Consider the following 17,150-nt stretch of genomic DNA (forward strand, 5'->3'; position numbering starts at 1 on the left):
TGGCAGCTAGGATAATAAATAGAGATTAAAGATCCATTAACTATAATATAGAAAGATAAATTATTAAAACCTGTTCTTCAAAGGGATTAACAACAATTAGATTAGCAACAGTTAGATCAGAAAATCTTATTTAAGGGAAGTAGCTGTGGAGTAATCAACTCTTTACATGAATAGACTATCAAAGGATTTTTGAACAGTTACGGCATGATCTTATCTGAGACATGCATCTTTTTACAACATATTTTGTCTACATCAAAGAAGCATCGCTTCCAACTTTCAGAGGGCTCGATAGATACAGAAACTGAAAGACTTCTATGCTCTGGTGGGAAGGGACAGAAGAGGCTACAGCAAGAAAGTGGATTTCTTGATTTTGAACTTCAGTTGCTCTTCAGACTAGAATACAGACCAAACTCCTTAAAGGAAAGCAAGAAAGTACTGGAATCAGACAGGGTCCGAAATACTTCTAGAAAATACTGCGGCTGTGTTTTTATGAAACGTTTCTAAAGCATGGAAGTGCAAGGCAATGCAGAAATGTAGCTGACTGCTGAAGATTTAAGATGAAACTCAAAATACAATTAAACCGCAGCTACCATGAATAACAAATCTAATTGAAATACCGCTGGATTTGACATTGGTTACTGAGTGCCAACAATGTTAAGGGGAACTCTATCCAATTTACTTAATAACCATAGGTGACATTATCAAGGTGACAATGTTTGACAAGATTTCTCCTTGCCAGGTAATGAAGCAAACACCTCAGGAAATGCATGCAACATTGTGTTCACCTTAACCAGATATTAATTCAGTTCTTCTTTACTGCAGTTAATTTAAGTAGCATTAATATTCTCTTCTACATGTCTCATTTCTCTAAAATGTCAAATCACACTTAAGGCTGGTTAATTTAATAGTCCGATCCTTCAGTTCTGCATCACAATATAAATGAAACCCTTATTCACGCCTTTTACAATGACTTAAATATTGCCTGTTCCCAAGCATCCTTCATTCTACTTCATATTGTTTAAAGTTCCAAAATTATTTTTCCACCTTATTCTGACCCATAACTAGTGCATCAACATTCCCTTCAAGGCATTTTAAGCGTGACCTTACTGTTGTATAGTAAAACAACCCATTGAAATTCTGTTCAATGCCTCCAATGCCCACCCCAGCACTTGCAGCTGCATTTTCATAGCATCATAGTTGAGAGTAGGAGGAATGATCACAGAATGATAGAAATTACAGTGCAGAAGGAGGCCATTTGGCCCAGCGAGTCTGCACCCGCCCTTGGAAAGAACACCCTACTTCAGCCCCACGCCTCCACCTTATCTCCTTTATCCCTGTAATCCACTAACTCCACCTAACCTTTTTGGACATTAAGGACAATTTGGCATGGCCAATCCACCTAACCTGCACATCTTTGGACTGTGGGAAAAAACCGGAGCACCCGGAGGAAAACCACGCAGACACGGGGAGAACGTGCAGATTCCACACAACTGTGACCCAAGTGGGTGAATCAAACCTGGGACCCTGGAGCTATGAAGCAACTGTGCTACCGTGCTGCCCTGTTTTACATACCGCCATTGGCAGGTTTGAAGGTGGGGAGCTCATTCAGTCCAGGAGATGGCCTGCCCACTGCTTACCTGCACAGCTCTGCTTCCCTCACAATTATACCAGTGAGTGGTGAGAGTGGTGTTGGACGACATCCCCACCAGTGGACCAATTGAGGAGCTTATGCTGAGGATGTTGTCCTGCCACTTCCATATTTAACTAGCAGCGAGAGAGGCCCAAGCCAAGCGGGAGCCCAGCAGATTTCCCTGCGGGTTTTATACCCCCAGGTTACCCTCCTAACTCATGGCCTTTCAAAAGTCAGCTCCACAAACACCCCTGCCCCACCAGGACTTGTCCACTTGGTACCTGACGAGACCCCAAAAACATACACCCAAATCTTGATCCAATGTCGCACACCTCTGCCCAAACGTACTGGAGAACTGCTTGCCTTTGACTGGCCAGCAGCATTATGAGGCCAGACCTCCTGTGCCAGAAGAATGGAAGCCATGCCTCCAGCCAATTAGCTGTTATATGGCTGCAGGGAAGCTGGTGGCCCCCTCAGCAGGTTTCCTGTCCACCCCCAACATTTTAGCCAGCGCCTCTGGCAAATCTGGTGCCTCATATAATTCAGCCTCTGATTAATTCAGTTTAACAATCTTGCATTGAATGGATACAATTGCAAGTTCAAAGTAATCATAAGCAAATCTTTCTCCTGTCTCAATGTTCCTGTTGGATATCCATCCACTCGTATTTCCTTTAACCAAAAGTTCTCATGTTGACAACATCATGACTCTGAAAGATTTAGATTTAGATATTAAGAAATAATAAATTAGCTTTGCTCCCTGTATCATGACCCTTTCCTTCTTACTGGAAAATACACAAAAATATATTTCTGCACTTGATGGGCGCGATCTAATGGAAATGAAACAGTACCGTGTCGAGCACGCTTAGCTGGGTGTTTTCATGTGCTCACAATGTCGAGAAAGATTCCACTGTCTCATGGGCCTCTGTTTTATTTCGGGGCCTCAGCGGGGAACCCTCCGAGCTGCACGTAGCCTCATTTTCTGCACTGGGGAGCTTGGGTCAAGACCCCCCCCCCCACACTCCCCCAGGCCAACGTGACCCCATGACTCCCCCAACTCACCCTTCCACACCCCACCTAATAAGGGCAGGGCACCCCCGGGTCCTTGCTGACAGATGGGGGTGTGTGGAAGCTATCAATCATGCCTAGTAAAATCAATATCAAAGGGAAATGAATGAATGGCTAGCAGATCAAAGATCTGAGGGGGTTTAAACCCAGGTGACTGGTTTTCTCTTCCCAGGAATTGACAGGTGCTGCCTCCCGAGTCTGAGAAGCAGGTGCACTTCTCAGGTGAGTGTTAAAGCAGTGATTGTTTTTTTCACTGCCTCTTTCTGGACTGCTAGGGGGTTTCCTGGGTGGTGCTAATGCAAATCAAGTGCAATTCAGCTCCGGTGGGAGAACATAGGGAGAACAAATCGCGTTCGGCCGGAGAATAAGGATTCTGACTAAATTGGGGGCGGCGCCGCTTTTGCGATGCTTCGCCCCCCCTCCAAAGCGGTGCGCCACGTTTCGACGGCCTCAGGATACTGCCTGAGGCCCGTCCCCCCAATGCTCTGCCCCAACCAGCAGAGTTCCCACGTCGGCATGGGGACATTGCCCCAGAATCAGAGAATCCAGCCCATAGTCTCCCTAACAGAAAATCCCGCCCAATGTTGAATTCAGTCCTGCATGATTAGATTATTTCCACAGCCCTTGAATCTTGGTCATTCTCACCACCTCCCCGTCCTCATTTCCTTCCTGCTCATTAGTCTCAGTGTAGTAATAGTGTGAGTTGGGGACAACAATTATGTGAAGAAGCATGAGACATCTCACAAATCTCAGGAACATTGCAACAATCAGAATTGCAAATCGGCTTCAACATGAATAAATCCTGCAGTAAAAATGTTACACGCCCTAATCAACCAAAAACAATTGCTTAAGGGCCCAGAGAAACAAATTAATACCATCTTTCAGGTCTCACAATAATATGTGGCCCAATACATACTTTAGGAATAACTGATCCTATATCGTTTACAACAGAATAAATGCCATTAAAGACTAATGTTTCCTTCCAATTCTGATTATTTTGAGAAGCAGTTTAGAAATGAAGGAACCAAACAGACATAACGAAGCAAAAATATTAACACTTGTAACTTTTGGGAACTTATCCGTACCATTTTGGAAATGTTGAATGATTTTTTTGGTCTATTTGTATTCGTTTTTTAAACTTTAAAAAACTCCAGTAGATAAAATAAGAATACAATTTTCTTACCAGAACATCAAATGAAATATTAGAACCTTAAAAAAAAACTTACTGATTCTTCGTCCTGAATCATTTGGACAATGTTATCAAGCACAGGTGCAAGGTTCCTGCAAAAAAAAAAAACTTGTATTAGTTCAAGAGATTTCTTAATTACAACCAAAGAAATGTTATGGTGCAGAAAGTGGCCACTCAGCCCATCATGTCTGTGCCAGCTGAAAAAGGGGGGAAAAAAGCACCATTCTCCAGCAGCTTGTCTGTAGCCTTACAGATTACAGAACTTCAGATGCAGATCAGATAACATTTAAATGAGTTGAGGGTTTCAGCCTCCACCACCAAACCAGGCAGCAAAGTCCAGACACCACCATCTGGGTGAAGAATTGTTCCCCGTGTCCCCTCTAATCTTTCAACCAATCAACCTCAATCTGGGCTCCTTGATAATTGACCTCCTTACTAGGACTAACAGGTCTTTTCTGTCGACTATTTTTCTTTGTACTCTGGACCCGTCAGAATTTTGCACACCTCAATTAAACAACCTTCTCTGTTTAAGGAAAGGAACCTAGCCTATCCAATCTTTATTCATTGTTGCAACTTTCAAGCCATGGCAACATTCTTGGAAATCTCTTTTGAGCTCTCTCCAGTAATGTGGAATCTAGAACTGTACACAAAGTATTCCAGCTGTGGCTTAACCAGTGTTTTATACAATTCCATCCTTGCTTTGGTATTCAATCCCTCTTCCAATAAAGGAAAGCATTCCGCTTGCTTTCTTTACCACCTCATCTACCTGTCCTGCCACCTTCAGGGACTTGTGGACATGTATCCAAGGTGTCTCACTTCCCTCACCGCTCTCAATATCTTCCTGTTTATTGAGTATTCCCTTATCTTGTTTTCCCTCTCCAAATATTGAAACTCATTTGCCACTTCTCTGCCCACTCAACCAAACCAGTGGTATAATTCTGGAAGTTGACAGCTAGCCTCTAATTTTTGAGTCACCTGCAAATTTTCCAATCATACCACCCAGATTTAAATTTGAATTATTTACACCACAAACAGCAAGGGACCCAACAATGAGCCCTGTGTAATGGTGTTGGAAACCACTTTCTACTTCTAACAAAATCCATCGACCACCACCCTCCAACTCACCACCTTCCCATACATCTCATGGGCTTTAACTTTTCAGACCAGTTCGCCATGTGGGGCCTTGCTAAATGCGGTGTTAAAATCCATGGAGATAACATCCACTACACTACCCTCATTAATCCTTTTTAATTAAGTTAGTAAGACTCAACTTTCCTCTTACAAAACCACGCTGACTATCCCCAATTAATATGTTCCTTGCCAAGTGACACTTTACGTTCACTCTCGGAATTGATTCTAATAATTTGCCCACCACCCAAGTCAGACTGACCGGCCTATAATTATGTGCCCTATATCTCGCACTCGTCAAATAATGGTACGATACTCATTGACTTCCAATCCACCGGTACCTCACCTGATTCAGGCGAGGATTGAAAATTATCCTCAGATCATTCATTGTTTCCTCCCTGGCTTCCTTCAAAGCCTGGAGAACAATCCATCTGGCCCTGGTTATTTAGCCACCTTCAAGGATGACAGTCCTTCCTGTACCTCCTCTCGTTATGCCTACTGTATCTAATATTTAACAATCCTCCACTTTAACTAAAATTTCTGCGTCATCCCTCTCGTAAAGATTGAGGCAAAGTACTCAGTAAGGGTCGGCATGGTGGCACAGTGGTCAACACTGCAGCCTCACAGCGCACATGGGCCCCCGAGTTCGATTCCAGCCTTCAGTGACTTGTGTGTGCAGTCTGCACGTTCTCTCGGTGCCTGCATGGATTTCCTCCGGCTACTCCAGTTTCCTCCCACAGTGCAAAAGATGTGCAGGTTAGATGGGGTTACGGGGATAGGGCAGGAGAGTGGGCCTAGGTAAGGTGCTCTGTCGGGGGGGTTGATTAGCTGAATGGCCTCCTTCTGCACTCTAGGGATTCTATGGAATCCTGCCCACATCTTCTGCATCCACGTTACCTTATACATCCCCAATAGGTCCTAACCTTAGTGATCCTCTTACCCTTTATGCTCTTAACATCTTTGTTTTTCCCTTGATTTTACCTGTGAATATCTATTTGTAGCCTCTTTTTACTTTCCTTTCCTTTTATTTCAAAACATCAACTCAGGTTCTATACACCTCCAGGCTTTCTACAGTATTAAGTTTTTTGTGATGTCATAAGCTTTCTTCTTCTGCTTTATTAGATCATGTGTGCTTTTGGATAACCCCAGGGCTCAAAGTTTGGTGGTACTGCCCTTTTTGTTTGTGGGAACGTGTCGACACTGTTCCCCTAGAATCTCACTTTTGATTGCCTCCCTCTCATCTCTCACTGATTTCCCTTCAAGTAGCTGTACCCAGTTCACTTCCGCCAGATCACTTCTGATCTTTGCAAAATACGTCATCCCCCAATTTAGAACTTTCACTCTGATCCTACCTTTGCCCTTTTCCATAACGATGCTAAATCGAACTGTACTATGGTTAGTATTTCCAAAATGATCACTCACTGCCACATCACCGACTTAAATCTAGAATTGCATGCCTTCTTGTTGGGCTTGTTACATGTTGGCTAAAAGGTTCTCTTGAATGCCTTCCACGGTGTTCTAATCGCAGTTGATATCAGCATAGTTGAAGTCCCCAACTGTTATTACTCTATTGTTTTTGCACTCAGAATTTGCCTACATATTTGCTCTTTTATCTCCATCTCACTATTAGAGGGTCTACAGTACACTCCTAGAAGTGCAACTGCCCTTTTTTAAATTATTTCTGAGCTCAACCCTTAGGGCTTAATTTGACGATTTATCGAGTATATCATCCCTCATCATAGCTGTACTTTATTCCTTAACCAATATTGCTATACCCCCATCTTATGTATTCCCCTCAGTATCCGGTCTGAAACCCCTGTATCCAGGGATACTGAGCTGCCATTTCTCAGAGAATCTGTATAGTGCAGAAGGCGGCCATTCGGCCATACCAACCCTCTGAAAGAGCACCCTGACGAGACCAATGTCCTGCCCTATCCCTGTAACCCCACATAAACCTTTGGACACAATGGGTCAATTCAGCATGTCCAATCCACCTTTGGACTTTGGGAGGAAACCGGTGGACCCGGAGGAAACCCATGCAGACACGGAGAGAACGTGTCAACTCCGCACAGTCACCCAAGGTCAGAATCAAACCCGGGTCCCTGGAGCTGTGAGGCAGCAGTGTTAACCACTGTTCCAACGAGCCAAGTTTCCGTTACAGCAATTATATTATGCTGTCATGTAACAGTCTATAACCTCAGTGAATCAGCTTTATTTTCTATATTCCTAGCATTTACATATATACATTTTAACCCTGCAAAATTCCTGCGCTGCACACATTTTTATCTTTACATCCAGGGCCACAGAAACGCTCGTCAGTTCCCCAAACTAAAAAATCCCCTAACATTACTGCTCTTTCTTTCTCTTCCTCCCCTCCTGTACAACTGAGCCGTCCATGCTACCACTCCTCCATGGAAACAACACTCTCGTCAGTATCCAAAATGGAAAACCGATTATCAAGCTGTATCCCAGGGGACTACCACATTACCTGCCCAGATCTCTTACACTGCCTTGCGATCACCCACTCCCTTTCTGCCTCCAATCTCCAAGAGTGGCACAGTAGTTATCACTGCTGTCTCACAGTGCCAGGGACCCGGGTTCGATACCGCCCCCAGGTGATCATTGTGTGGAGCTTGCCCATTCTCCCAGTGTCTGCGTGGGTTTTCTCCAGCTGCTCTAGTTTCATCCCAGTCTAAAGATGTGTAGGTTAGGTGGATTGACCATGCTAAATTGCTGCTTAGTTTCCAAGGGTTAGGTGGGGAATTGGAGCTAGATGGGGTACTCTATCGGAAGGTCGGTGCAGATTCAATGGGCTGAATGGCTTTCTTCTGTTCTGTAGAATTCTATGACCATACTATCCATGTAGCTCTCAGCCTCATGGATACACAACAATGACTTCCAGTTGCTGCTCGAGCTCCAAAACCTGGAGTTCACATTTGCTTCAGTTGGTGACAATTCCTACATACGGGGTCGTCTAGGTCAGTACTTCTCAAAGTGTGGTACGCGTACCGGTGCCGGGACGCGAGCCATCGTCTGCCGGTACTTGGAGTGTTTCCAGAAAAGAAAGAGACAGTAATTCTGGATTGGCTTGTTTCGCTCACCGGTCCCTGGCACATTGAAAAAAAAACTGCCGGTCCGCCACATCAGATAGTTTGAGATGCACTGGTCTAGGTCACCCGTAGCATCCTTAACTTCCCACATAATAAACAATGCACATTCCACACGACCGAGCTGTTCCGCCATGTCTAAAATTTACTTCACTAACATTAACTTTATTTTACTTCATTTCACTTGGCCTTGACTTAACTTCCCTCTTGCTTGTGTTTCTTACCTAAATTGAAGTACCCACTGCTTCAAAAATAATACTATTTTCAAATTTTCCACTATTTAAAGACGGTCCTTAACAGCCGTGAACATAAGTACCACATGGATTGAAATTATATAATCAATGACAATTGTAATTTTCCTTCTGCCACAGGCACTGGCAGATATTTGTCATCTTGACCAGGCTACAATTATTCATGTCATGAATATACCTGGACAGTCTGGAAAGGCCTCTTGACTATGGAGGTTAGCATAGGCAAGGGCTATACTATTCTTACTGAACATTTCCAGAAACAAACTTTGCAGCAGGAGACCCCGACAGCAAACAGATGCAAGAAACCTGGCTCATTTCCCTTCACTGGTCCTCGGGTACAGAATGTGCAGCACACTTGCTTTTTGGCTGAGATCAGCAAACTCGGCATATATGAGGAATTGAACATGGAACCCTGATGTCCGAGGTATTCACAGGCAACACAAAACTAACCAATTTCATTACATAGTAATCAACAACATTTCCAAAAACACACAAAACTGATTAGAGCAGTAAAAGTAAATATTAGGTGATAAAGAATATTCTTCATTGTCTCAGTCTGATGGATTCTTGTATTAATGTGCGTTTATATAGCACCTTTAATGTTGTAAAATGTCCTTGGACAGGGCCATTATCAAACAAAGTACAACACTGAACAAGACCAAATTTAAGAACAAGGAAATAGCAGGAGTAGGCCATACATCCCTCCCAATGCACTAGCATTCAGTAAGATAATGGCTGATCTTTGGTCTGGATTCCACTTTCCTACCTAATTCCCATACCCCTCAGTTCCTCCAAAAGTCCAAAAATTCCAACACAGCTTTGAACTATACACAATGAATAAACATCCAAAGCCCTCTAGGGTCAAAAGTTCCAAAGGTTCACAACCCTCGAAGTGACAAAATTCCTCCTCACCTTGGTTTTAAATGATCAACTCCTCCTGAAACTACAGCCCTAGTTCTAGACTGCCCCCCCCCCCCCCCCCCCCCCAAGCCAGAGGAAGCAATCTCTCAGCACCTATCCTGTCAAGCCACTCAGAATCTTTACAGTTTCAATGAACACCTCTCATTCTTCTAAGTTCCAGGGCGTATAGGCGCAATCTACTCAATTCTTCTCTTTGGAAAAATATTAATACTGGATTTTGTATTAAAAATGAAAGTCAAAAGTTGCAATATTATAATATGGTCAAAATTCTATTTAAACTCAGCCGCATTTAGGAACAGTTGCAAGTATAGGTTGTGACTCGATGGGCCAAATGGTCTCCTTCTGCACTGTAGGGATTCCATGATTAAACCAAGCATCAAGGTTTTATTGTCTACGGAAGGGCAGGTACTCACTGTTACTTGTGACAGTGACATATGAGAAGCATCACATTTTGAAAAAGTGACATGCATATGATTAAATATCAGACAGCATCAAGAACAATTGAGTCTTTGTGGTTTGAGGGAAAGGAATAATTTAATCTGGGCATGCTGATGTAATTCTGCGCATGCTTTTGTATTTTCATTATAAGTTCCTTTATCCACATTAATGCTGGAAACTGTCGATATAAACATGCCACACTGCAACTGCAACCTCCAGCCAGTGTAAGAGATAAGTTGACAGGAAGTATATGGTGGATGTATCATCTTCACATTATATAGATGGCTAACCAGATGATAAAATTATGGGGAGGTGGCAGGCAGGGGTGGTATGGTATTATGCAAGCGGAGGCAGAATGACATTTGCGGAAATACAAACTGATGTCTCAGTAACGGTACAAAGTTAAAGCACAGAAAGGCAGACTAATCATACAGTACACACATGGGCAGAAACTACAAGAAAGCTCCAGCTGTTTTCTCTCTGATCCCCAAACTGAACTACCTTCGTGGTTGGTCTTATTCACACATGGACTCACAAGGGACAAAAGATGCATCACATACCTATTTCTATTCTTAAAAATAGCTTTTCTCACACTTTGTAGATCAGTTTGCTTTTAAACTAGTAAGCACAGGTTTCTGCGGAATATGTCCAGCATAATGAAAATGAAATGAAAAAATGAAAATCGCTTATTGTCACGAGTAGGCTTCAATTAAGTTACTGTGAAAAGCCCCCTAGTCGCCACATTCCGGCGCCTGTCCGGGGAGGCTGGTACGGGAATCGCACCGTGCTGCTGGCCTGCTTGGTCTGCTTTAAACCAAGCATCAGTGAAACAATATAATTGAGGTTGCCATGTTCAGAATAAATTTTGGTCATGTCCCCTTTCTGAATGGGAGAAACATTAGAAGGGGTTAGGTGCCTCCCTTAAAGATCAGTTGCAAACTTTTGTGGTTTTCCAATAATGTACAGCTATTGAAACTTTCAGGAACAGGATTGAAAAACTGGATCTGGTATTTTACCTGTGCCTAACCAACAATACATGAGACTAGTCTAATAGAACATAGAACATAGAACAGTACAGCACAGAACACGCCCTTCGGCCCTCGATGTTGTGCCGAGCAATGATCACCCTACTCAAACCCACGTATCCACCCTATACCCGTAACCCAACAACCCCCCGTTAACCTTACTTTTTTTTAGGACACTACGGGCAATTTAGCATGGCCAATCCACCTAACCCGCACATCTTTGGACTGTGGGAGGAAACTGGAGCACCCGGAAGAAACCCACACACACACGGGGAGGACGTGCAGACTCCGCACAGACAGTGACCCAGCCGGGAATCGAACCTGGGACCCTGGAGCTGTGAAGCATTTATGCTAACCACCATGCTACCCACGTAATGGGTGTACAAAATTATTAAGAGAAAGAATGGCTATTCATAGAAGGCTTGCACGGGGCGGCATGGACACAGGTTTGATCCCGACCTCGGGTCACTGTCCGTGTGGAGTTTGCACATTCCCTCCCCGTGTCTGAGAGGGTCTCACCCCCACAACCCAAAGATGTGCAGGACAGGTGGATTGGCCACGCTAAACTGCCCCTTAATTAAAAATGTTTTTAAATAAATAAAAGCCTTGCACTATTTTATTGTGCGAACAAGTCTATAAAGGATGGTAGTTCCTAACTGCCCCTATGAATGTGATGGTGAGCCACCTTAACAACTGAATGGCTTAGTCGGTCATTTCAAAGGGCTGATTCAATGTCTCTTCCCACAACAATGAAACCAGAGATGAGCTGAAGGAGCATTAAAAGGCAGATGATTTGGACATTAAAAAGTGCCAAAATTCACGAGCCCATCTATAAAATATTCTTAATTGTCATTCATTTTTTTCCCTGGTCTAAATCAACTTGCCAAAAATATTTAATGATGCATGCGATTAACAAATAGAAGTTAGTGGGAAATCCAGTGTGATCTAGACAGTAAAAATAGTTCAATTCTCAACCAGGAACTCAGTTCTAGCAATTGGATAAACCTGGTCAGGTTATTGTCTTGTTACAACAGCTGTCAAGGGAAAAGCAACTCCTTGCCGTCAAAAATGCCAGAGCTCAGCCGTAAGAGCTCACCACCATTTAGCCATATGTGAAATGACATCTCTGATAAACGTAAAGTAGCTCCCATCATAATATTGCAGTTGAATGGATGGAACAAAACCATGGAAATAAGGATAAGTGCAATCAAGGTTAGGTTTTGTCAATTTTCATTAAGAAAAATCATATTTATGCGTCAAGTTACTGCAGGAAACTAAATAAATTGAAGGCAATAAAACTGATGTTTATTATCTTGCTTTGTAGTTACTTATCCACAAAATGTACTTACTTGGACTTTATGTTGTTGAAGTTTTTGCCCAAGGCAAGATGGCGAATCGACCTGTTCTTGCTCATCCATATTACAAGAGTAGCAAGATCGGAATCTAAACCTGTACAAAACAAGGTTGCATGTTATAAGCATGAAAAGACTGCACAATTTCCAAAATGAAAGTCATAGTGTAGTCAGTCGCTGTCTTATCAACTGTTTCAGGTATGTGAAAGAGAAAACATGTATGCACAGAACAGCATGCCAGCTGTATATGGATGGGATACGAGCTAAATTATAAGAGTGCAATTTTCTTTACAGCATGACCTTGTGTAGCAGCTGTGTCTTTTACACTGTTACTCTGCAAGATAAACAGGATAGTACTGCCTCCAGAAATGCTGCAATCCGCCTGAAAGGGTGTTTTATGTTAGTGCTGCTGGAGCTACAGAGTGTGAATGCTGTTGCTAGGGTTGTTAGCCACTGTTTTTTTCTGGGTGGTGGTGAGCTTACCTGTACAGCCCGGTGACACAGGCCAACTGTCCTCAACCATAAGGAAAATGAAGTAAAAGCGTGCATTTACATAGTGCTCATCACAGAAATCAGGAAGACCCAAAGCATTTCAGAGCCAAGAAGTACTTTTGTGAAGTGCAATCAATGTAAGAAACACAGTTGCCAATATTCAGATGGCAAACTCTCATAGACAACAGACATAAATAATTTGAACATCTGCTTTTCAGGTGTTGGTTGAGTGGCAAATGTTGGCTCGGACGTGGAAGAATGCTCCTGATCTTTGAGAAGTACTACAGGATCCTTTCTGTCCACCTGAAGGGACAGGTGGGTCCTCAGTTTTTAATCTCATGTGAAAGAGGGCACCTCAGACAATGCAGTATTTTTGAACTGTCTTATTTGTCAAGTCTCTAGAGTGGGGCTTGAACCCACAATCTCCTGACTCAGAGGTGAGAATGCAGTCACTGGGCCATGCCCAACAATCATCAGACCCAATGGTCAGAGGACTAAGTTGCAAACTGCAATGCCCAAAAGATGGAGCACTTAATCTTAAACATTTAGTATTGTTTATCCATAGAATCCTTAGTGCTGAAGGAGGCGATTCGGCCTATGGAATCTGCACCCACCCTCTGAAAGAGTACCGTACCTAGGCCCACTCTCTCGTTCAATCCCATAACCCCGTAACCCCCGTAAGTATAACATAAATGACATCACAAACCGCAAACATGTATGTAAGCCAATTTGATGGTTCTATGACTATTGTCATTTAACCTCGTTATTGAGCATATGGCAAAGGACTTGCAACAAAAAGTAACAATTTTTAACGTAGCCCATTGTAAAGTAAACTTTTAAATAATCTGTTATTGCTAACCTAGACTTCCTTAAAACATACAGAATTAAAGGACTTAAACCTCAATGGTCCCCATCCACCACCTTCCCCCTCTGCCCGACTGAGTTTCTTCTCACTCTGAACAACTTCTTCATCTCTACTCGCTTCCTCCAGGTAAAGATTTTGGGTATACTCATGGGCCCGAGCTATGTCTGCCTTTTTGTGGGATATGTGGAACATTCATTATTCCAGTCTCTCCGCATCTCTCTTTCCAGTACATTTCTAATACTATCATGTCACAAGTTGCGTTAGCCATGAACTGGAAAATTACATTGAATTTGTTACCAATATCCACCCTTCGCTCACTTTCATCTGGTCTACCTCTGACTCTTCCTTTCCTCAACTCCTGTTTCCCTTTCAGAGATAGGGGGCGGGATTCTCCTATTCGGCAGCAGAGTGTCCATGCTCCTCAAATCCTTTCAAATGTTTGAACAATATCAAGAAATCCTCGATATTCTGCTCCAATCAATACAATTCGAATTTCGCACCTTCTTTCACAACGGCGTAAATGGGCCGCTGGGAGTACCGAATCTGGCCCCCCGCACGGCGCTGGAGCAGTTCACACCGCTCCAGCCTCCCATCCCGGCGTGAACTGTGCGCTGCGGGATCCGCACATGCGCAGTGGCGCCGGCGTCAACGAGGACATGCGCAGTGGCGCCGGCACCAACCCGCGCATGCGCGGTGGCCTTCCTCAACGCGCCGGCCCTGACGCACCATGGTACAGTAGTTCAGGGGCCGGAGCATATGAAAATAGGCCTGGGGAGCGAGAGGTGGGCCAGGCCCCATCAGAGGCACTCCCGGGGTCGGAGCCCCTCCTCCCCCACACCCCACAGGACGCTCCGCGACCCTGCGCGCAGAGTTCCCGCCGGCTGCGTGCGGCCGACTCTGGGCCAGAGAATCGGTGGCCTGGCCGTGAAGAGCGGCCTGCGACTGATGCTGCGCCAAACGTGCCGGCGCCAATGGCACCGATTCTCCGTTCCGTGGAGAATCACGTGCCGGTGTGGCACGGTTTGCGGGGATTCTCCGGCCCGGCGCGGGGCTGGGAGAATCCCGCCCAGACTGTCAACAAATATTCACTACAAATGCACAGCCTCCCACAGCTACCTTGACTACTCCTCCTCCCACCCTGCTTCTGTAAAGATTCCATTCCATTCTTCCAGTTTCTCAATCCCGCTGTATCTGTTCTGATGATGCATCCTTCTAAATGAGCAGTTCTGTTATGTCTACCGTGTTCCTCAACCAAGGATTCCCACCCAGCATCGCTGACATTGCTCTCCACTTTGGCAGATCTATTTTACACACATCTGCTCTCCCCCTTCCCTTGTAGAATGGTTCTCCTCGTCCTCAACTTCGACCCCACCAGCCTCCATATTTAATGGATTACCCTCGACCATTTTCACCAGTTCCATCGACGCAACTTAGAGGAACAGCAACTCATCTTTCATCTTGACACTTCACAGCCTTCTGGACTCACTATTCAGCAACTAACCTCAACCTCCACCTTGTTCTGTGTTTTTTCTTTGCTTGCTCGTTTTGTTCTTTAATCCTTCCTGTTGCATTCAAGTGGCTGCATTGCAGCCATTTACACGTCATCTTTACTAGACCCAGTACCATCTTCTTTAGCTATTGTATCATGAAATCTTTTGTTAGATAATTTCTCTAGACGTCCTCCCTATCATAGACTTTCCCTTTTGAACTTCATGCCCCTCCCCCTCTCCACTGGCTTAAATATTCTTACATTCCTAGCCTCTTTAAGGTCTGATGAAAGGTCATCCACCTGAAATGCTAACTCGGGTTCCTCTCCATAGATGCTGCCTGACCTGCTGAGTAGCTCCAGCACTTTGTTTTTTTTTTCCAGAATTAAAGGAGTTTCAATACAGGGGGATGGGATTTGCCGGCTGTTCACGCCAGCGGGAAATTCCGCTTCCTCGCTGGCGCAAGAGTTTCCCAGCGGCAAGGGGTGCAGTCAACGGAGGGGGCCAGTAGATCCCGCTGGCTGGTAGTCTCCGCCACTGAAAAACACGCAGCGGGGTGGTCAATAAATCCCACCCTGGATAGCAGGCAGCCTGCTGTAGCTACGATGTTCTATTGACCCTGCTTATGGCCATCCAATTTTTCCCTTTTCCCAATAATCATCTTCCATTTAATATATTTCCTAATTTCCCATTAAATGCCACAACTGACTCAGCTTCAACAACCAAAAAGGGTAATGCATTACATTTTCAATTACTGTGAAAAACTGACAAAATTCCTCCTCCTTGAGGTACTAAGAGGTTGCTGGAAACCATGGACTTGGTCCATGGTTAGGTTTGGCTAAGTATTGCAGTGGTTGACCGTTGCCTTCTCCAATATGGCTGACCAGGAAACTCTCCCACTCTTACCAGCTACCATCAGTTATATTGGAAGGGTTTTCAGGCTGACAATGAACCAGTTTGGCCACGTACCTTCTGTGGCCATCAACATCTTGAGCTGGACTTAAACTTCTGGCCCAGAGTTGTGGATGCTACCACAGCATAAGGCATCTCCCCAGCCAAAAATAGGTTTCAGTATTATATCTCTCATCACAAAATCACAACTCACCGCTAAGCTTTTGCTACTTAGCTCCTCATATCCATTCAAACGTTTGAACAATATCAGGAAATCCTCGATATTCTGCTCCAATAAATACAATTCGAATTTCTCACCTTCTCATCCCTGATATAATTCATCGAAACTTACATTTCGTCTTTCCTCTGACTATTCATTGCATGTTCAAAATTGCATTGCAATCACTTTAATCTACCCATTGTCTTGTACATATTCATCATGACTACTTCCTTGCCCTTGTACCCACTGTCCCTTTCTCTCATGCTCAGAACTCAACTCTCTTGAAAAACTGCTTTTAAAGATCGGTTTATCCATACCTAGAGTGTTCGTCAATTTAAAATTTAAAAAAAAATATATTTTTTCATAAATTTAGAGTAGCCAATTATTTTGTTTTTTTCCAATTAGCGTGGCCAATCTACCTACCCTGCATATCTTTGAGTTGTGGGGGTGAAACCCACCCAGACACGGGGAGAATATGCAGACTCCACATGGACAGTGACCCAGGGCAGTCAACTTACAATTCTAACATTTTAATCAAATTTATATTCCGTTTTTACCCCCCCCCCCCCCCAAAATAATGTATTTCTTGCATTTATCCTTGTTTAACTGCCATATGCCTGCCCATTACGCAGTCTTGGCTACATTTTCTTTCATTATTTTTCAGGGTTTGCATGTCCCCTGCTTTGATGCTGTCAATAATGTATTTACATATAGAGAGAACAGACATAGATCTCAACACAAATGCTTGACTATCTCGCAAAACCAGACTGATTTCAATCTTTTATGATAATGAACTGAACTTCTTATTCCACGCTCTCACCATCACCAAGAATTACACCTACTCACATAGTATTGCCAGCTTCCATCCAAGCTACAGCCCTTCTGCTGTTTGAAACTCTAGGCAACCTTTAGTAACCTCCAGACTAGACTATTCCAATGCTTTCCAGGCCGGCCTCTCACCTTTCACCCAACACAATCAGGCCAAACGCTTCACATTTGCCTGGCTTACCGGTCCATTTTTCAAACACCAATGTAATATTCATGACCCACCAGTAGACAATTGGCACAATTGGTGTAACAAAATTTTTT

At 43.8% G+C, this 17,150-nt stretch overlaps 1 protein-coding gene across 7 annotated transcripts in view; it reads right to left on the bottom strand.

Moving 5' to 3' along the window:
- Window positions 1-17,150, bottom strand: part of LOC119965968 (F-actin-uncapping protein LRRC16A-like) — a 458,632-nt gene that overhangs the window by 178,132 nt on the left and 263,350 nt on the right. For all 7 annotated transcript variants that reach the window (XM_038797016.1, XM_038797019.1, XM_038797017.1 and 4 more), the window contains 2 exons: window positions 12,104-12,203; window positions 3,922-3,976 (listed from right to left, as the gene is read on the bottom strand). In XM_038797016.1, the coding sequence (XP_038652944.1) occupies window positions 3,922-3,976; window positions 12,104-12,203 (155 nt within the window). The remainder of the gene's footprint in view (window positions 1-3,921; window positions 3,977-12,103; window positions 12,204-17,150) is intronic.

The sequence above is a fragment of the Scyliorhinus canicula genome, chromosome 5 (assembly GCF_902713615.1).
Source record: "Scyliorhinus canicula chromosome 5, sScyCan1.1, whole genome shotgun sequence".
In the NCBI taxonomy this organism is placed as follows: Eukaryota; Metazoa; Chordata; class Chondrichthyes; order Carcharhiniformes; family Scyliorhinidae; genus Scyliorhinus; species Scyliorhinus canicula.